The sequence below is a fragment of the Peromyscus californicus genome, unplaced genomic scaffold (genome assembly GCF_007827085.1).
Source record: "Peromyscus californicus insignis strain IS unplaced genomic scaffold, ASM782708v3 Scaffold_7__1_contigs__length_154581171, whole genome shotgun sequence".
Lineage (NCBI taxonomy): Eukaryota > Metazoa > Chordata > Mammalia > Rodentia > Cricetidae > Peromyscus > Peromyscus californicus.
Genome location: NW_026294595.1, coordinates 54,619,558 through 54,641,715, shown reverse-complemented (window position 1 = coordinate 54,641,715; position 22,158 = coordinate 54,619,558). Strand labels below are relative to the sequence as shown.

The 22,158-nt window shown below is 41.0% G+C and overlaps 1 protein-coding gene across 4 annotated transcripts in view; it reads left to right on the top strand.

Annotated features, from left to right (window-relative positions):
- The window catches only part of Sestd1 (SEC14 and spectrin domain containing 1), a 99,027-nt gene that overhangs the window by 42,736 nt on the left and 34,133 nt on the right, over positions 1-22,158 (top strand). For all 4 annotated transcript variants that reach the window (XM_052723010.1, XM_052723012.1, XM_052723011.1 and 1 more), the window contains 5 exons: positions 7,055-7,145; positions 10,034-10,147; positions 15,418-15,531; positions 17,015-17,112; positions 19,777-19,832. In XM_052723010.1, the coding sequence (XP_052578970.1) occupies positions 7,055-7,145; positions 10,034-10,147; positions 15,418-15,531; positions 17,015-17,112; positions 19,777-19,832 (473 nt within the window). The remainder of the gene's footprint in view (positions 1-7,054; positions 7,146-10,033; positions 10,148-15,417; positions 15,532-17,014; positions 17,113-19,776; positions 19,833-22,158) is intronic.

The window sequence follows — 22,158 nt, the reverse complement described above, 5'->3', positions numbered from 1 at the left end:
TGAGAGAGAGAGGGAGAGAGGGAGAAACTTAATCTACATGAACTCATCTTTGTTTTATTTCATTAATTTGGTAATAATCTCTAAAATGAGTGAAGGCTGTTAGTCTTCAAATATTTTTATTTTAAAAATACAAAAATGTATATATAATTTAAGTTATAGGTCCTCGAGTTTTTAATTTTCATAGTTATGAATAAAGAAAAGTCTCAAACATTCCTCTCTGCTTAAGTCTACCCGTCACCTCAGAATCAAAGCAGGGGCTGGAGAGATGGCTGGGCAGTTAAGAATGTTTGCTGCCCTTCACTGTTTGCAGCTCCCAGCACCCACATTAGGTGTCTCAGAAACACCTGTAACTCTGAGGGATCGACTTCCTCTTCTGGCCTTTGAAGACAGGCGGCCCACCTCTTCTGCTCTGCCGTCCACAGCATGCACAGCTCTTATGGTAGGCTCCTGTCAAGGCGGGCTCCACACTACACCGCCTCTGCCCTCTGGTGGTTATCCCATGGTTCTGGGGTCTCCACTGCAGTCAAGGCTGCACCTTCCCGGTGGCCTCTCTCGGCCTCTCACAGTACTAAGCCTCAGCTTCTTTCCAGCTTTCTCTCTGCAGCTTTTGTCAAAAGCAGCTCCACATGGGAGACTCTTCAGCTTCCAGTTGAAGATGCAGCCTTGGCCCTCTCTGGCCCACAGCTTTTGTGTACTGACCTTGATGAAATACTCCCCAGAGGATTTTAATCACAGCTGGTTCTTTTAGCTTCAGCTAGCCAGTACCTATCGTCTCCGTAAAGCCAAGGTCTCACTTCAATCCTGCTGCTCTTTAGTTAACTATAGCTGATCCTTCAGCCCCAGCTGGCCAGAGCCGGTAGAGTCTTTGAGGGACCCTCAGACTTCCCTCTAGAACTTTACAAGCCAGGTCTGCATTGTGTTCAGTATTATCTTGCAATTCCCAGAATAGTTTATTAATCTCTGAGCACTCCGTGACTTTTCTAGCCCCCAGAATCTTTCCACAGACCTTCCAAAAGACAGTATGGTCAGGTCCATTGCCACACTTGGAACCAACAGAGGAACAGTGCCTGCTGGCCTGCTCCCAGGTTCATGTTGAACTACCTTTCTTATATACTTGGTGCCAATTTCTCTCCTAGTTTGTTTCTGTTACTGTGGTAAATACCATGACCAAAGCACCTTGGGGAGGAAAGGGGCTTTTGACATGTAGATCACAGTTCATCATCTTGGGAAGCCAAGGCAGGAACTCAGGGTAGGAGCCTGAAGCAGAAACCACCAGGGCACTGCTTGATGGCCTGCTCCCAGGCCCGTGTTGAACCACGTTTTATCCAGCCCAGGCTCTCCTGCCTGGGGAGGGCACTGCTTGATGGCCTGTTCCCAGGCCCGTGTTGAACCACCGTTCTTATCCAGCCCAGGCTCTCCTGCCTGGGGAGGGCACTGCCCACAGGCCAGTCGGATCCAGGCCGTTCTTCAACTGAGGTTCCCTCTCCTCGTGGGTGTCGGGTGGACAACAGAACTGACTGGGGCACAGACCCACTTCCAGTGTGGTGCCTCCTTCAGTGAGCTGATGCTGCTGGCCTTTCAGTGTTAGAGAAGCATGAGTCTTCAGGTAAAGGCTTCTGTCTTCTCCTCCTTTTCTTTGAAGGAAAGTGACCAGACCCGTAGTCAGTGCATTCACAGAGTGGCCTTGCTGATCTGTGTTGCTAACCACCAATCTGTCAGTTGCCACTGAGTGATAAACCCCTTGGTTTAGTAACTGAGATGAGGTAGACTCACAGCTGTATAAATCATGAAAATAGTCCCAGATGGACCGTTGGGGCCAGCTTTTCTGTTTGATGGTTGAGGGGACTGAAAGTAACAGACTTGGTTTTGTCAGGCTCACACAGCTAGTCAGTCATAGAGCAGGGCTAGAATGTGCTGTTTCTCACACTGATTCAAAAGGGGATTTTCTTGTTTGTTGTTATTTTTTGTTTGTTTCTTCAAATTAGTACAAATCAGCATAGCTGCAATTTCTATGAAGTCTAGTTTGGAGGTTCAAATGAGATGCCAGAAGTATCGTAGGTGAAAGGCCTGGTGCAATGGCTCAGTGCATACAGATGCCCGCTAGTTCACACCCAGGACCCGTGTGGGAGAGGGAGGAACCGAGGGCTGCAGGGCGGTTTCTGCATAAAGATGCCTGCAAGTTTATACTCAGGACCCGTGTGGGAGAGGGAGGAACTGAGGGCTGCAGGGCGGTTTCTGCATAAAGATGCCCGCTAGTTCACACTCAGGACCCGTGTGGTAGAAGGAGAGACCGAGGGCTACAGGGCAGTTTCAGACTTTCACATGTGCTAACCCCCACACAATAAATAAATAAACAAGTAAATAAAATGTAGTAAAAGTAAGCAAGGCAGGATTAGAGGCCTACATACTACTTTTCCATGAATGTGCCTCCAACACTGCCACATGTCTTTGAGGCTGAGTTCCAAAAGATACATTCACCTGTGATGAGGCTGCTCTGCGGATTTGTGCAGTCACACTCAGCCCACTGGGAAGCTACCCTCCAAGAGGCTTGGGTAGCCACGGCTGAGTGAAGGCACAGCAAATCAGCTCACGTCTCCTGACTTGTGTTCACCCAGGAGTGTGCACCTAGGAAGTCAAGTGATGGAAGGCAAAACGGGCGGAGAGTTAACCAGCTTAGTCTCTCTCTTGTCTCTCTCAGGCATAATGTATTACAAATTTAGTGATGTGCTAAAGGTAGTTCTTCAATTTTTACAAGCATTATTTAGTTCTTTTGAAGTTTTCCAAGGTTTATGCAGTTTCACTAATAATGAATAGCTTCATATCAGTTTCTGCCTTTGTCTTTCTGGGGGCTTCCTTTTCTTCAGAACTCTGCGTCCACCTATGTGGGCTAGTAGGACCTGCTAACTGACTGTTCTCAGGGATTCACATTTGTCAAAAAACTAAATAGATGTAAAAGTTGTGAGCACAGTAGTTGTTTGGAGCAAGCTTGTGGCTGCTTTGAACTTTGTTTTAAAACTTTAATTACAGTAGACCTCAGGTTTGACCTGTGGAGGGGGATTGGGTGGTAGATATGGAGAGAATACCATGCATCTAAGGAAACAATAGGTAGTTATTCAGCCATTTAATTCTCCTGAGAGGAACTCTGTTCCCTCTCTCCCACCTTATGAGGGAACTCAAGCATGGAAAGGGTTAGCATAGTCAGCTTGTCCAGAACCCTGTGGCAAACCCGAGCTGGAGACAGAGTTGGAGCCCAGCAGGTGGACCCCTGCCTGCCAGGAACCACTGTGCTCCACGGCCACGTCTCTCCTCACTGTGCGTAGCCATCTCTGTTAGGATCACAGTCATGGCTTCATAATTTCTAGTAAATACTCATGAAACTTGGACCTGTCACAACTGATAATTGACATGAAAATAACTGAATATCATATTCTAAAAGAAATCCTGGATATCTTGTAAAATTTTAGAGTTTTTCTTTCAACGGTATGTTAGGCAGTACTTCAAATCATGCTATTTTCTAGTTCAAAAAGAACTTGCTGACTGTGTGACAAGAGTGTCAGGGTTTGAAACCACAGGAGCTATCTTCTGGGCTCACAATTTAGGTCTTTCATAAAATGCTCCCAAGGAATTGTTCATGTAATTCCTGATAGAAATTCAACATCTGTTAAAACTAGCTTGTACATTTCTCAAATTTTGATAATTTTAAAAGTCCGAGTTCTGATTTTTAAATCAGCTTTTTCTAGTTGTGGAAACACTCTGTTGTAGAAGAAACTTCTGAAGGAAGGGGCTTCAGGAGGTAGCGCAAGGCACATAGCCATTGAGGCTGTAAGTCTCCATTGCTTGGTGACTGTGTGAGAGCCTGCAGGGGTGCCTCAGTTTTACAGGTGTTGAGTAAGCAGGGAATCAAGCGGACCAGTTGTCAGCACTCCCTAAGGACCAGCACACAAATGCCACAGACACATCCTCAGTGTGTCAGGCGTCCCTGTGCTGAGACAGCAAACACAAAAAGGAGAGACCGTGGGAGCTTACAGGACAGTGAGGTAACACTTTACCAAGATGATAGAAATGAGTGTCAGCCCCCAAAGTACTTGATGAAAGAATATTGTCGGGGGCAGAGGCCCTGAGACAGGAGTAGGTTCAGCATTCTTGTGGGTACCCCAGCCAGAGAAGTGTGGCTGGTGCACTTTGGAAGAGTAACAAAGTGCTCGGACACGGGTTAGAGGAGAGGCTGGGTCCATGGAGACAGTGGTCGGGACACATCTCAGCATAGGAACAGAGCTGCTGTGTTCTCAGCCATTTTCAGACAAGTCCTCACACATTTTCCAAGGCCTTCTAATCTCGCAGCATTGAGCTAGGAGTTAACGGTCTTAGAAGATGAACATTCTGATATTCTGCAAGCATGTCCTCTGATGAAGATGAATTCTACACACAGCATTATAATAAAAGCACACTCAAACCAGTGCTGATATGTATCAGCAGAACTTTGAGCAAAAGAAGAGCCCTAAGATAAAATCAAGAAATAGTTATAAGCATCAGGGCACTGACCCTAGAAATCCTTCAAAAGGCTTTCATGGGTCAGAGGTGAGGGTGTTTGGTATCCACATTTCTTTTACAGAGCTGTTTTAAACCAGCCTTGTGACCCTTGAAAGGTCCTGATGAGTTAGGGTCTTAAATTTTTTTCTTTTTATTTATTGCGTGGTATCTTACAGAACCCTAGACCTGTGAACATGCCCTTTGTAAAGCATTTGAAATACCACTTGGTTGGCAGTTTTGAAATAGTATCTCTGGGTTGTATATATTTTCATTTTTTAATCTTAGTGAAAAATGTAAGGAAATTAAAATTAAGGGTCTTTTTAAGCACTCTAAAAGATTTAGTGTTTTATCCTTTAAGATCGTTACAGATGGCATTTGCAGGCTTCATTACTTTCACAGTATTAACCTGAAGATAATTTATAATATGCATTGAAATATAAATGTGTTGTTTTTTAAAAAACATATTTAACAAATGATTGTGTGACCTACATCGCAGGGTTATAGATGATAATAAGAAAACAGCAAGTGTTGGGAATGGTGTGTGTCTTTGGGTGTCAGGCCCACACTGGAACCCTTTGTCTTGGCTCCATTCTTGCAGACTTCTCAGCATCAGGAGACCCTAAGTTCTTGCCTTCCTCCAGAGGCCACTTAGCATCCAGCTTTCCTGTCTTGGCTGGCCTTTCTGGGCTTGCAAAGCCACACTAAGTCATAGTGACCTTCATATATGTCTTGTTGGTAGGACCTCTAGGAATTTCTTCTTTACTTGCACCTACCAATGCCAATGGCTGTCTGGTTCTTCCCCTCCCCTGCAAGTGTTTAAGTGCTACTGTGAGCCTAGGCTCAGGCGTGTATTGCATCCCTCTTCCCTTCCACAGAAACGTCAAGAGGATCCCTCCCCCCCCCAATGTAGATCCCAGCATTGAATACTTAAAATTTTAAAACAAATCTCATTAACTTGTCATAAAATACCGTTTTAGTAAAGTATGCAATTCAGTGATTTGTAGTGTAGTCACAGGGTCGTGTGGTCACACTAACTCCAAATAGTTTTCATCTGTCCAAAAGAATCTCTCTACAGTAGCCGTCCCTCCCCGGTTTCTCTCACCACCTGCCTCATTCAGCCACTAAACTGCTCTGTGGATTTGTACAGGAGAATTAAACCACTTCTGGGGGCTCAAGTCTGGCTTTGGGGCATAATGTTTTGAAGGGTTAGCTGTATCATGGAACGTGTCAACTGCTGACCAGTGATTTTTGATGTGGCTGTACTGTTTCGTTTCCTGTTTAGTAGTTGATGGACACTGGGTTTCTCCTTTTTTTGCTATCAGAACTTGCGCTATTCTATTTATGTTCACGTTCTTGTGTGGTCATGTGCTTCAATTGGCATTATCTTTGGGGCACATCTCGGTTTATTTAACCCAGTTTCTGCCTTTGCCTACCAAGGATCCTGTTTCTCTTCCAAATACTGAGCTCTGTCTCCTCATTCTTGGAGTTCTCACTGCTTCTCAGGAGAACTAGACATGCTGTTTTGCTTGTCTAGTTAGATATATGCTAGAGTTAATATATGTTTAAATTAACTCTTGTGGCTAATGTGGATGCTGGGAGGGAACATGGAAGGGCCTCTGAAATCTCATAGACTGCCAGATTGAAATCCAGGGAAGGTCAGCTATTTACCTTTCTGATAATGGGTGTCATTGAAAGGACTCTGGGCTGGACTGCCTTCCCTTCCAAATCCTTGCTCTGGTCAGCAAGGCTGAAGTTTCTCCCTTGTACTGAGAGAGAGCAGTTGAGGCCCTTGCACTAAGGTGCATAATGATAACAGTGAGGGTAGCTGTGTAGTTTTGTCTTTGGGATGGAACTTTTCCACGTAGCAGCCATTACATTGCGTAAATATTTGAATAATTAAATACGATACAACACATTTTGCAATACTGAAGATAGCATTTTGCTGGCCAGATGACTAAGAATGAGAAAATCAAAGCAGCGATGGGTTAGAGGTGGTGCATTTAAGCTTTCAGTCAATTTGTAAAGCAAGTATGACCTCATCGTGTTAAATTTCCTGTGCACAAAGAAGCCAGTCTCCAGTGGTTTAGTCATAGCTTATTATTTTCCACCTGTTTTAAGCTGTTTCCTCACAAATCCTCAATTCTGGTGAGAAGTGTGCATAGGGCATGTGGCAGGTGGTAGTTACCTGGTTCTCTTTGATCCCATTTTACAGATAGAGAAATTGAGAAGCTGTTGGTACTGTTGAAATGGTACTTGGGTTTCATCATTTTTTAAGACCTTAAGTTACCATGTTTTAGAGTATTTTCCTTCCAAATTAGCTTGTGATTAATGCTTCCAGAAATGAGAAAAATAATGTTAGAAAATGGAAAGAATACTTGGGAGAATTTTATCCATTGATATTGTAGATTAGACCAGTCGAGGTGATTTGTACCCTACCTGCTATTAAAGATTTCCCCCTTCTTCTGTCAGGGTTATGAGGAGAGTCTGGACCTGGTTTAACACCCATGATTGTGTTTTGTTTCAGTGAGAAATGTAAGGCCCGAGGATTTACCGTGATCGTGGATGGCAGGAAGTCTCAGTGGAATGTGGTGAAGACAGTGGTCTTAATGCTGCAGGTGATTCTGTTTCCTTTGTCTGTTGGTCGGGAAATGCTGTTCCTTTTTCAGCAGGGTACCATGATGAAAACTGCAGTTACATATTATTTATCAGGCCATGCCCAGGCTTCTCAGCAGGGACTGAGTTCTGAAAAAAATATTCCCACACTACCAGTGGATTGCTTAAATTCCATTTTTTATATGTTTAAATTTATGTAGTAGTAGAGTTGAGCCCCACCTTGCTGTACAGGTTTTAAAGGCTGAAAATAGTATGGCATTTTGGAGTAGTCTGAACAAGAAAGCCTGTGGTTGTCATGTGTGCAGACCAAGAGCACAGGACTCATCTGGGTGCTCTGCTTTCGGGGTCACACTCCCTACCCTGGGCTACTTCTTGTTGGTTATACAGGAAGCAAGTCAAGTTTTACAGGTCAGTCTTACATGCTAGTAACTTCTTAAAACAAAAACAAACAAAAACCACAACAAAGAAACAACAATAAAAATGAAGGGTTTGTGATGATCATCCTAAGAATTTATAGCCCAGAAATTTATTTCCTAGCTGAGTCTTTAGGACATTAACAGTTCACATATTCACATTGAATAAACAGTTACTAAGTCTGCAGAGTCAGGGGTAGGGCATCTTGTCTTGTATTTCTTTGTGTCCCTCACACTGTTCTGTTGCTCTCTGGCATGTACAGAGGCACAGCCAACTCTTGTTATCTGCTGTAAGGCTACTGAAAATATTGTCATGTGACATGGGGACATTTAAAGGGGTGGATTGCTCTTGGGCACCCGGTCTTCTTTAGAAGTGTCCAGAAAAGGCAATATTTGAGCTATATAAAAGAAGTTTTCTGAATAAATGGAAGAAAATGAAAAGCCACCCCTGGCAGGGATTGTCACCTAGTGACACCCCCAGATGAAGCAAATTCAATGAAGTGAGTTGGTTGACTAATTTGGGGAAACTATAATTAATTCAGCGGGAGCAGGCAGCATGCGTTCAGTTCAGTGAGCACCAATGGCGTATAAGGGGGTCAGTGCACGTGGGTGGTGACTGGTTGCTCTTTTAGGGTCTGTGCAGAGAAATGGACTGAGCTTCTAAATCCTCCATTGGAGGATCCTGTGCAATGCTCCATCCTTTACTTAGGATGGTTGGGTCGAAAGGGTTTGAGGGTGGCAACAAAGGGAGAATTTTAGGCTTTAGCTTTAGTGTTGGAGGGAGCTTAGTGTGGCTCAAGTACATTATCTCGGTTTAGTCTCACGAAGGTGGGAGTTGGCACAGCCCAAGTACTGGGCCTCGGCTGTTCCCACGCGTCTGAAGTGATCCCCGATTATCTACCATTGCTCTATTTTTTTTTTAATTTTTTAAAATCTGTATGGGTGTTATACCTGCATGCATTGTCTGTGTATCACAACTGTGCCTGGTGACCGAGGAGACCAGAAGTACGTGTCAGATCCCCTGGAACTAGAGTTACAGACAGTTGTGAGCTGCCATGTCGGTGCTGGGAATTGAACCTGGGTCCTTTGAAAAAGTAGCCAGTGCTCCTCACTGCTGAACCAGCTCTCCAACCCCTATTGCTTCCTTCCTAAGGATATGACCTAAATGCTTCCTCATTAGGCTCTGTCTTGAGTTCAGAAAGTGTCCTCAGAGGACCAGTTTCTAAGATTGGTGCCCCATAGCAATCTCTCTGTCAAATGTGTGATAGCCTCCCCACCCCAGAGACCGGTCTGACTTCTCTGAAACAGTTGTTAAATTCCACTTAGGTAAGCCGTCCATTGACGGTGGTCTTGTGTTCTTCCTTTGATTGTGACACTCACCCGTCACAGGTGAGGACTTGGGACCGGCTAGGAACTGCACTTTGATCTGCGACAGTTGTGGAGGACAATCAGTTGACTTAATCCCTGCTGTGATTTCAATCCCTGATAGGTAATTTTTTTAGACATTTAGACTGACTCAAATATAACTTTTTCAGAATTCCCTTTGCCATTTTCTCCTAGTTAACTGTCTCTACTCAGGAAGTGACTTGCTGCTTTGATCTTAGGGGCTGGGGCCAGCTCTTTGGGAGCGCTCCCAGCTCCCTGAGAGCAGCTTTGCCTGTCACTAATGTCCTGAGAGAGGGACCCTGTTTCTCTTGCTTCTCATAGCTTTCCTATCCGGTGACTTTGAAATACAGATTTTTTCCATAGGTTTATAAATGAGTAAACCACACCCTAACCTTCCCAGCCTCTCTGATAAGGGTTTTGAAAACAGTTGAGTTTATCTTGCTTCCCTTAGCTACATCCTAATCATTACAGGAGCACCGGATTTCTGCTCATACTCCACCACAGAATTGAATAGTTGTATTTCCAAGTTAGACTTCTATGCAGCTTCCTAATTCATAAGAAGTACTTACTAAGTTAACTACCACTCCTGGTCATTTTAGAAAGTGTGAAATTGTGTTGTGTGAAAAAGTGCTTTTGTCTTCTTCTTCTTCCAGTTAATAATCACAAAGAATCCTGACTTTTTATGTAATGGCAGATAAGAAACTAACTTTGTGAGAAATGGATTTCTCATTTCCTGAAGAAATTCTTTATGATGGTGGTATTAGAAAACATTTATCCCATACCATAGAAAAACCAATTTTACTAGTTTCTTAGCTAAAATGTAAGTCTTGTGGTTTAATCTAACCATACTTCCAGCAAGGATACTGTGTATAACAAATGTAATTGACATGTATGGTGTGTTTAGAACTGTTTGAAAACTTTCCTAATAGCTTGTCTTTCGTTATTGCCATTTAGGTTTTGAGTTTGGAGAGTTTCTTCTGCTTTACTATTTGATTTCTAAGTATTGTAGCATCCTCTCAAGTGTTTAGAATTTGCACATTTAGTAAGTCATTTGCATGTGTAATTTGTACTTATTCTTCTATGTTTTGCAGAATGTTGTTCCAGCTGAGGTATCCCTTGTATGTGTAGTGAAGCCAGATGAATTCTGGGATAAGAAAGTCACACATTTTTGTTTTTGGAAAGAAAAGGATAGACTTGGCTTTGAGGTAAATATAATCTTTATGAAAACGGTTATGTTGCATCCTTGAAAGTAGAGTTTGCTGGTATTCCTGTGCATGATCTGTTAGTTACTTAAAGGTACTTGCTTTGTGCCTGCTGAACTGTAACTAGTCTACACTCAGCACTCATACACTTGTTGAATGAGAGTCTTTTTCATAAACTGTGAAAGTTTTATTTCCATCTGTACACTCTTTACTAACTCCTAGATAACTAGAATCTTTGTATTTAAGGTTTTCAATGATTATGAAGAGGAAATGTAGCAGTTACTAGGCTGCTCTAGACCTTAGAGTGGAGGTAGGAGTGTGTTGCCCGTGATCTGCCCTGTTTGTTTTCGGGGTTTTCTCACATGGAGTCCGCTGTATTTGTCTTTAATCTTTACGCTTCGGTCACTCTCTCCTTTTGACAACCTTCAGGATTCCACTTTGATTGGGTTTCAGCACTTCTCTTTCATATGTGTGGATCTTTCACTTGGCATCATTCTATTTGTAGTCTCTAGAGTTCTTCTATCTCCAGACTAGGTCCCTCATTAATTGTGAAAATTCTCTGGCACTTTGATTTGAAATATCTCTGTTCCCCTGATTTCTGTATTTCTGGAATTTAACTATGTCCATACTGGATGATTTGAAATTTTCTCACTTTTCTTATTTGATCTTTGCTTTATTTTAAACCCCATATCATCCTCTTCTTATTAGTTTTTTTTTTTTTTTTTAAAGTACTGGGGATTGAACTTAGGGTCTTGTGAATGGTAGACAAGTGCTCTGCTATGGAGCTATGTTCCCAGCCTAGTTTGGGTGTTTTCTCTTTTGGAGTTTTTTCAATTTTGATCCATTTTCAGGCTCTGTTTTTGGTTGTACTCAGTGTGTTGACGAGACCACTGGAAAGTTTCCTCATCTGTTGCCAAGGTTTTGCTGTGTAGCATCTCCATTTGATTCCTGCATCCCCAGCCTTCCATCCAAGTATTCACATTCGTGGATTTAAATCACATAGGAAAATATTTGAAAAAGTTCCTTCTGGGATCAGGAGATGGCTCCATTGCTAACACGCTTTCTGAGCAAGCATAAGGACCTGATTTCAATCTCTGAACCCAAGTGAAAAAGCCATACATGATGGCACATAATTCCAGTCCTTGGGAGATGGAAACAGACAGATTCCTGGGGCTGGTTAGTGACCTTGGTGACCTTGGTGCCAATGAGAGACCCCATGTTTAAACAAACAAACAAACAAACAAACAAACAAAAAAGGGGTGAATGGCACCCAGGATCCTGAGAAAGGGTATCTAAGGTTGTCCTCTGGCCTCTGCTTACATTCTACAAACATTCAAGCAGGCAGACAAGCAGGTACGCACGCACAGCTACACACACACAACCACCCCCCCAAAAAAAAACCACAAACAGATGCATGCACTTCTTTCTGGACTGAACATAGCCTTTATTCCTAAACCATACACTTTAACAATTCTTTATCCACCATTTGCATTTTATTAGGTATCCTAAGTAATCTAGGGTTGATTTAAAGAAGAAGGAGTTTTATGTGAGGTAATACAGATGCAGTAACACTGTACTTAGAGAACTTGAAAATCTTTAGATTTTGGTACTTGGGGTGGTATCCAAAAATCCAGCCCCCTTAAACCCTAAGTGACGTCTTTAGTGATCTCTATTTTTTGTCTTTGGTCATCTCATCCATCCCTGTCCATGACTTTTTGTTCTCCACATTATAGCTATCTTCATAGTTCCCGCTACCTGACACATTATCATTTGTGTCTCTTAATGTTTATATTGTTTGCTCTGAGTCTTGACTGTGGTGTTTCTTGTATGCTTTTCCATTTTATTCTGAATTGACTATTGGACGTTTTAAGACAGAAAAAGTCAAGGTAAATCGCATTTGTGTCTGCATGGTAACCCACTTATCTTCTTTGGGTGTTAGTGGGGAGGGAAAGTGTTGAGCTACAGTAGCCACGAGTTGGTTTGGCTCTTGGCTTTGTTTTATTCTTTTCCCCAGGGTACCGTAGGCTTCAGATTTCTCTGCAGTTCCTTTGGTTGGAGCAGTGCTCTTTCTGGCTTTCTACATACTAAGTAGAAACGAGCTGTTTCTCCTGCTTGTTCTCGCAACCTTGTCGTTAATCAGTGGATTTGACTGATATGTGGACTTAGTGGAGAGATGTTTGCTAGCCAACTAAAGGAAGATGGCTCTAGCTAGTACAGAGTATTCTAACAGTTTGTGTGGGAAACCACATCCCAAGAAGCTGAGGCCAAGAAAGCCTGAATGCTGTGGTTGGCACCAAGGAGAGCGAGCACTTCAGACTTGTAGTTCATAGCTAGGACCTGCAGGAAACATTGCCCTGCGAGCATGCAAAGTAAACAGGTGCCAGTTGTTCAGACTCAAACTGTGAGCAGAATAGGGAAAACCCAGTGCCTTTTATGAAAGCCTGTCACATCCTGCTTACACATTGGTGTCTGCTCCTGTGTGAATGAACTAGCATCTTGGAGGATAAAAGAAGAAACAGCTTTGGGCTGATGTCATAGATGTTTGACTTAAAATGGAAGAGTTTAATGAATGAAGCTTCTTGTATCAGTATATTTTCTCTTAGACACTGAAGAGATTCGGTTTTGATACTTACCCAGTAAATAAGTGCTTATTAAAAGCTTGATGTCCTAAAGAGATGGGATTAATTTCAAATGCTGGTTATTTTGCCACTAAACATATTCAACTTTAAAGGGAAGTTCAGCACCAGCTATTAAGTGGTACTTAGAGCTTAGAGATAGAATTAAATTCAACATTGATTCTTATTTAATTGAAAATTATTTTCCTTGGAGTCATTTCTGATAATTTGGGCTTTGATGAAAAAAAAAAAAGGCCTATGTCTTTGTAGATATTCTACTTATTTTTTAACAGTATAATTTTGTTACAAATACTGATGTTCTTACAAGCATAACCAAGTTCTTTGCTTTCTAGAATTAGATATAATATATCAAAGTTTCACTATCAGCTTTCCACAGCATTAATCAGCTGAGCAACTTGTGGTCCTGTCAATTGTTCCCACAGGCTTTCTCATTTTCTTTCCCATCCATGTGAATTTTTCCTTCTAGTGACCTCTCTCCCATTCACTTGGGCAGTACTGCTCACTGTCCACCAGATAGGCCTTGCCTTGCTGACTTCAGTGTTCCTCTGTCATCCTTCCGGTCTGAATCTATACCCACTTGCTCAGCTTCCTTTTCCCTAGCAGTGTGTTCATGTTCCTTTTGCCCCTCAGCAGCACCTCACCAATGACTGACCAATGTTGCTGGTCAGAGGATAGTGTCTGTGTATTAATGACAAGACTAGACCTGGCATTAATCCTGTCCTCAAATGGAAATACCAAAAATTAGAATGCTGCCCCCACCCCTTTTTAGCTGTAAACACTCATAATAATGAGTTAATTCAAATTTGTGTATATTAATTCAAATTTGTCTTCTACTCTGTTCTTATTACCTTTCTTGATGTCTGTCAGTGGTGAGATCCAGGACCAAAGGTGTCCTTTATGTTCCTTTGTCAAAGACACCCCTGGCCACATTTAGTCTTTTCAGTTTTGATAGAAGTTTATTAGAACTTTGTGGAGAGTTGGAATGTTATAGATCTAGAGCCAAATTACTTTGGGCCATCTTTAGCCCCCTGAATAGCTCGCCCCTGTGTCTGACCTACTGTCATTTCAACGACAGGTAAAGACCTTCAGAATGTATTAACAGCAGACCACTAGCTTCCACCAACCTGAAAGCTAAGAACATCATCAGAAAGCTTTGATTGAAATAGGCTTTACATGAACCACTTTCTTTCCTTCTGTGTCTATAAAGTCCAAGTAACTACTTCTACATAGGAACATGTTATTTGGGCAGCCTGAATGGGGCTGTGGTCACTAATAGTTCATGTACAGCTCAGAATAAATTGATTTTTTTACTCTTTGGAAGTGTCGTTAGCAGTGTTTTGTGTTTCTTGGAAATTGGTTTTATTTCTTCAGTTAGGTTTTTGTTTTGTTTTCATCTGCTGAGGTTTTCTTTGAGGACTGGTACAAGCATAGGAAGGGTTTGTGAATGGTGTCTCCTTCCTGGGAACGAATATGCAGTCCTCCTGGTGTCGGTTGTGGGGTCATGGGCCTTTCCATTAAGTGAAGCTTTTTAATCCTCCATTTCTTTTCTTTTCTTTTTTTTTTTTACACATTGTTTTCATTCTTGGGCAGACCAGCTTTCATCTTTTGCATCTTGGACAGATGCAGCATTTCCCATCATGAGCACATTGCAGTGAGCATCCTGCAGTATATTGGACACACGTTCACCATCTTTAGCCTTGATTTCCACAGTCACATTTCCCCAAGGCTGCTCTCCTCGCAGTGTGTTCCTTGATAATGAGATTCCCTTGTCGACCATTATCTTTTTTTTTTGTTAATAGTTGTGCCATTCAGTGTCTCAACCTCTCAGTTCTACTGCACTTTCTCCGTGTCCTTGCTGGAGCATTTGCATAGTGAGAGGCTTGCACTCTCTTGCTGTGTGCCTGCCCTCGGTCCCTCTTACAAAAGCTGCTGCCCTTGTTTGCCACCCTCTGTTGCTGATCTTCAAAACAACAACTTCATCCCTTAGCCTGAAGATCCCCATTTCTTTTAAGTTCACAGATTTAAACCATTCAATGTTTCAGTCCAGTGTATTTTTACTGACGTCTTTAGTCAGTGAAGATTTTTTCAGGACTCTTCGGTGCTGCCTAGTGGTCTCTGTCAGTGTTAGTGACCTGGGTGAGATAGTGTTCTTCTGCATCCTTTGTCAGCACCCTGACTCGTCTGGTCCTTTCACTGAGAAATGGTGTTTGGATGTCACAGTCTGGATGTACTATGTAGGTGTACATATTCTACAGGGTTTGCCTAGAAAATACTTCAGTATCATTTTAGTTCAACCAGCTAATTTTAAACTGTTATAAAAATTCTTTGTCAAATGATTTTATTAAGGAAAAGTTTTTTATTACCAATGGATTTTTAATATTGATAAGGTATTAAAATAGATTTATCTGAGGTGCTAGTATTTTTTTAAAAAATGTTGGTATTGTCAGAATTTTTTGGTAGATTTTAAAGCAGATAACCATAATTCATTGAATTGATTTGAAATGTTGTTGCATTAACTAAACAATGATAATTTGCTATTATTTTGAAGCAGTATTGCATGTTTTACCCTAATTCTGTTTCCTTATTTACCTTCAGAGACTTTAATAGTTTACTTAGTGTTTTTTCTTCTCTCCATAGGTTATTTTAGTGTCTGCCAATAAGCTGACTCGTTACATAGAGCCATGCCAGCTGACAGAAGACTTTGGTGGGAGTCTTACCTACGATCACATGGACTGGCTAAATAAGAGGCTGGTTGGTATATTATTATAAAACAAGATAGTCAAATGTCTCTACATGTGACTAACTTTCTCATTTTAATCAACTGAGATGTAAATTGTTTCTGTAAAAGTGAAGTAGCACATTGTGTGTGTCATAGTGTAGTGTTTGGAACCCACACTCTGTAGTCAGGGTCACTTGGCTAGAGTCCTGATGCTAGAAACTGGGTGTATGACCTTCCCTGATAGATTTAATTTCTCCATGTCTTAGTTTTCATATCTGTAGCACAGTGATCATAATAATAGTACTATCTTGTGCAATTGTGAGCAAGACAAAATGAATATGGACTGAAACATTTAGATCAGCCCGGCAGGGTACAGTAGCACTCTGTGTTAGCTGTACCATTGGATCAGGATTGGGAAGATGGCCCTTAAAGCAGAGTGACAGCAGCACAGTGTCTCGAGAGGTGGTCTTCATGACACAACCATTTCAGAAGATAGTCATCATGTGAGTTATCAGCCTGAGGTGCAGCGTGACAGACTAAGCTTGTCATTTCGGAAAGCTTCTCCTTGTCCAGACTTCTGAGGTGTGCTGCTCTGTGTCACACAGCATTGTTTTTTTGAATTGTGGAGAGAATGGTATCTAAAGTAGCTTCTTGAGACTGCATACTGACTTCAGGGAACTTTGGTTATCCCTGAATGAAGAGCCACTCCTGCCCTTTATCTAAACAGTGACACGTCTATCAGACAACTGTGTGTCTGTTTACCTGTGTTCAGATGTACCCAAATCCCTTCTCAGAAATACTTATGGACTCATGTTAAAATGATAAGTAATGTATCTTTATACTACATACTTGTCTGTAAACCTCTTGACCTTTACATATGATCAGTCTTGACTGGTGATAGAATAAGGTGAAGAAATAGTCTGTAACTAGAATTGGTGGCTATAACTGGTCTCAGTAACATTTGTGTAGTTGTGAAATTTTTTATTGGTACAGATGTTTCTCAAAGAAGGATAAGAATGGAAATAAATTATATTATTCATTATACATTATATTTATAAATTATAATATAGTAAATTATAAAAAATAAAGTTTGAATACTTTAATGCATTTAAATTTGAAAATTCCATTGCCATTAAAACTCTTCATTGCACCGGGCGGTGGTGGCGCACGCCTTTAATCCCAGCACTTGGGAGGCAGAGGCAGGTGGATCTTTGTGAGTTCGAGGCCAGCCTGGTCTACAGAGCGAGATCCAGGAAAGGCACAAAGCTACACAGAGAAACCCTGTCTCGAAAAACCAAAAAAAAAAACAGCAAAAAAAACACAACTCTTCATTGCTTGAGATGTGATTTTGTTTTGGGCCCTGTGCACTGTTGTGCTCTGGTGGTTGAATTTCACCATGTGACTTTGGGAAGGAAAAGAAATCCCACTGACTAATGCTGTTGCTGTGTACTGAAGTCCTTATTCAGTATTGATTTGAGATTATTCATGGTATGTCTGTACACTCTCCTGTTGCAGGTCTTTGAGAAGTTTACAAAGGAGTCTACATCATTACTGGATGAGCTGGCTCTGATTAACAATGGAAGTGATAAGGGGAATGAGCAGGAGAAAGAGAGGTAGGTGCGGTCATCTGGTGAAGGATGCCCATGCTGCTGGCTCAGGTTAAGAGGACCACAGTGAACAAAGCTCTACTCAGAACTGCCACACACAGCTAGTGAGCATCTGCTTGACACACACAGCGCTCCTTTGACTTAAGTTGGCTTTAAAAAAGCTACGTTCTGATGAGCCTGGCTGTTTTCCTTTTCCCTTGTCCTGGGAAGCGTTGTGTTATAAGAACATACTTTGAAAATGAAGCCACTTTCTACTCTTCTTGGTTTTGCCTTTTCCTGAGAACACCTGCAGCTCGAAATAAAATTCTTACAACTTTATTTAAGTTCATTAGAACCAAATATCTAACATATAGAATTCTTGTCCAGAAACTTGATAGTTGTAAGTTTAACGTAAAGAGTTCGACATTTCATCATACTTGACATAGTGGTTGAGTTGTATCATCCATCTGTAGCTTTCCAGACTTACTACCTTACCAGGGTGTTCATTGCTTTCTACAGCCTAGCCAGTTTTAACCTTTTGGTTAGTGGACCAAGTTCCTTTCTGCCTAAGGCTAAAGCACATTAAGAAATAAATCAGCCCTGAGCTTTTGATTGTCAGTGGTCACTAGAACTGTGCTTTCTCATCAGGAAGTTTGCAGGAATCAGCAAGCATTCTCATCTAGCTCCTTTGCATCTGACATGACCCTGTATTGGAACCTATGCATATGAATGTAAATATGGTCATGTGTCAGTCACCTGAAATAACACAGTCACATGGATGTAAGAGGATGATAATTTTACCAAATGTTGATTAAAATGAGTTCAGAATATAAAAACAAATACTTCGAATTTCAGTCTAATTAAGGATAGCATAAATAGTCCCAACTGTTAATGTCTTGTACATAGTCTATATTGTGTGGCTTCTCCCCTGGAGGCACAATGTCTCTTCATCCCAGACACAGCACCTGTGGCCCACTAGAGCCATGGTTCCACACAGTCTAGCTTAGTGAACCGATAATTTATTTAGGTCACTTATGAGAGCATGGGTGAGAGGTTACCTACAAGACAGTAGGCAACTTATAGGCAGCTGTATCACAAAGAAGAGACTCTCGGTCTAGCAGGTGTCAGCCCCTTGTATATCCAGCAGGTGGGGAGAGGCCTCCTGTGCTGTCTAATGCACCCCCCTCCTCTCTCATAGGGAATTTTAATGGGCCAGTCTTAGGACAGTCTCTTGATGGTAAACGTAGCTGCTGTGTTTCAAAACAGCAATTGGCATATCCTACTTGGGGAACAGAGTTCCACAACACCTTATAAAAGTGTAAATACATATATATGGCTAAGTATGTGATTTCTATATAGCTGTCACATACACTTTTATTTCTCAGGAAAGATGTGCATATGAAGAAGGTACCCATAGAAAATGAGTTAATGGACAGAATTTAATTCTGTATTCTATCCCTGCTGATGGCTGTAAACCTGGCCTAAGGGCTCCAAGGGAGCACAGCGTCAAAGAAGCCTGTCTAATTGCTTCTTTAGACCTCCCATGCTTATATGACAACAGTTCAGGGCCTTGTTCTCTTTCTCTAGTAAGAGTGTTTGAGAAAGACTTTGGGAAATGCTGACTTGTGTGTCCATATGAAGTATTAATAAAATCTCGTGTCTACCAGTTTCTTTCCACACTCAAATGTTATTGTTCAGTTTTTTTTCCATACTTAAGTAATAGAATCCCTTCTGTCTCTTGAATTTTTATCAACCTTCATTATGTTAGCCCTCAGGGAACATCTTGACTACCCAAGAGGTGAGGGCATAGATCAGTTAACAAATTACAGGATTTAGTTCAGCGTATAGCAGTATGGTCTTTGGCTATGATTTGCTAGCTCCTCTATCTTGAATTTTCTCTTTCTCACATGTTTCAGAAAGTGAACGCAGAAATCCAGCTGCCCAAGAAACAGGACCACAGTAGGGAAGGTGTGGAGCATACCTGTTAGGACACCACACATGCATGCATGTGTGTATTCATGTTAGTCATTTCTGCAGGTTGACTTTTTGCTAAACGTGTTTTAGCAGGTCTACTTGTTTTCTGGTTGGCTCTGTAGGGTGTGTTAGTTATATGATCAGGGACTGTGTCATCTTCATGAAGGGATAGTTTGACTTTTTCCTCTCCTTTTTGTATCCCTTTAATTCTCTTCCTTCACTGCTCTAGCTAGGACTGCAGATACTGTGTTGAATAAGAGTGAAGAGAGGAGGCCCTTGTCTGCTTGTGTCTGTTGAGGTTTCTGTCCTGAAGTCTGTGTGTTCTCTATTACACTTACTAATTATGTATGTTGAACCTTTCTTATATTTGCTGTGAAGCCAGCCCAACTTGGCAGTTAAGGATATAATCCTCTTAATGTGTTGTTGAATTTGGTTTGCAAATGTTATATTGAAGATTTTGGGCATTTATTTTCATCCAGGGAAATTGTTCTCTTTTGTTGTGTTCCTCTCTGGTTTTGGCTTCATAAGATGAGTTTGGTAGTAATCATTTCCTATGTTATAGAGCAGTTTGTGGAACGCTGGTGTTGGCTCTTTAATGATCTGGTAGAAGTTCGCATCGATCCTTCTGGAATACATGTATTATGTGTAAAACAATTTCTGAAGTAGCTTTATAGGAATATTATAGCATTTAAAAATGATTCTTTTGATGCCTGCCAGGTCTGTGGATTTAAACTTTCTTCCGTCTGTTGATCCTGAGACAGTCCTTCAGACAGGTAAAGTGAAAAACAAAACATTTATTAGTGGTAATAGTAGTATCTAGTAAAGTACTAGTCTGTTTAAAAAATTTATTCAGCATGTATGTGGTTAATATAGTAGAAATTTAAAGGGAACTTTTTCAAACTGCTTTGGGATTAACCTGATGGTGTTAGTTTAATATTTAAAAATTAGTAGTGACAAATTATCTCCTCCTTGAAATACTAGATTTATTTTCTGTTTTATAAAAAGGATTTTACAAAGTGTATTTAATTCTATCTCATTGGGTTGTTACGAGGATTATTGAATACTTGCTATGTGCTGTATTCTCTCAACAGTGTTTGAGATATATAATTCGTATTATTTTCTCTATTTTATACTTCAAGAAGTCAAGGCTTAGAGATGAAAAAATAACCTAAGTAAATCAGTTGTTCATAGTCAAGTAAGAAAACTTATCAGCACAGTTCAGAGGAGGTTCAAGTACAGAGGCCGTTGACAGAAGTTCGTGCTCATCTGTGTGGAACACTAAGCCCTCAGAAGTGGGCTGATGCCTCCTGCTCCATGCTGTGCACTGATGCCCCCTGCTCCATGCTGCGTGTGTGCTAGCCCCATGTCTGCAACAGAGAGCCATCAATTCTAGGAGAATGCATTAGAATCCTTTTAATATTTCTAATCTTCTCAAACATTAATAGCTTATCCTCCCAATCTTCCTGGGTTCAGGCACAGATCTAAGTTTTCTGTGTGATAACTCATTTATCCTTCAACACAATCTGGGAGGGAGCGCTTGTTTTACATCGTTTTCAGAAGGTGTGACACTGAAGCAGAAATAGTCACACTGGGCCTGGTGGCGCAGCTCCTAGGAGACAGGGTCAGGAAGGCAACAAGTTCAAGGTCTGCCTGATCCAGATGAGTTAAACGGAAGCTTGAGGGGCTTGTGGAGACCTCATCTCAGAGTCAGGAATGTAAAAAAAGGGCTGAAGGTGTGGCTCAGGAATGGCACACGTTCCCAGCAGGCACCGGGCTGCAGTCCTTCCTTGATGGCAGAGTTAATCATGCATATATGCAGCCAATAAACCCTCTAGTCAGAACCTGAGCCCAGGCAGTGAGGCAGCAGATTGTTTTCTGAAATAATCGTCCTAAGTGCTCTCTGGTAGAAATGCTAACATAACAGTTGTCAGGGTAGGAAAAAAAATGATGGATTCTGATATTAAAGATATATATGGGGCCGGGCGGTGGTGGCGCATGCCTTTAATCCCAGCACTCGGGAGGCAGAGGCAGGCGGATCTCTGTGAGTTCGAGGCCAGCCTGGGCTACCAAGTGAGTCCCAGGTAAAGGCGCAAAGCTACACAGAGAAACCCTGTCTCGAAAAACCAAAAAAAAAAAAAAAAAAAAAAAAAGATATATATGGAGCCCATGCAAACATTCAGATGTGTTTAAGTATTTGTACAGATTTTTAAAACAAATGTTTTTCCAATTATAAAATGCCAGGGATAATTTTTTTAAATCGGAATAGATTTGATATATTTATTCAGCTGTATTTCAGTTTTCAGTATGATATAGATTTTAGTTCCTTAGGGAGTAAAGGAATACTTACAATCTACACATTTTACATGCTTAGAAATTGCAATAGTTGGTCAGTAAAAGTACTATTTTATATGAATACTTAGTTCCATGAATTACTTGGCATTTTTGAAAGCATCTTATTTGAACTACAGATTTAAGAGCATTTCAATATTTCTGTATGTGCACTAAGTTTTGTTTTATGGACACTTAAAGTAGGCATTAAAAGTATATAATGGAGATTTAGAACAATCTAGTTTTTTTTTTTTTTTTTTTTAGAAATTGGTTATATCTGAAAGCCATAATAAAAATGCTTTCTATACTTTAAAAGCTATTTAAATTTAGGATACTTCCAAAATAAAGATGAGAAGAAGAAGATTTATAATGTCTACATTTTGATACCTGTGTAATAATCAGAATAGTTTTATCCTAGGCAAACAGTCTCTTTATTTTTAAAATTGTAAATATGCTCGTTATATATTCTTCTGTGTCAATTTCTCATGTATGGGTGGATTCCTGAGTGAGCTTGCTATAGGTAATTCTTCCACTACTATGGCATGTTCACTAGTCAGTCAGTATGTTATAGACGTTCCTGTAGAGATGATTCAGTATCATTTTGTACTGCTCATCAAACTTTTCTCCAGTTACTTTGATAATGCGTTTGCTTCACTGTCAACTTTTATTTTAAGTTCTGTGCTTGAGAGCGAGGATTTGAAGCGCTCTAACACATTTCGTGAATTAGTAATGGAAATTACAGAATATAATTTTGCTCTACAGAAAAAGAGG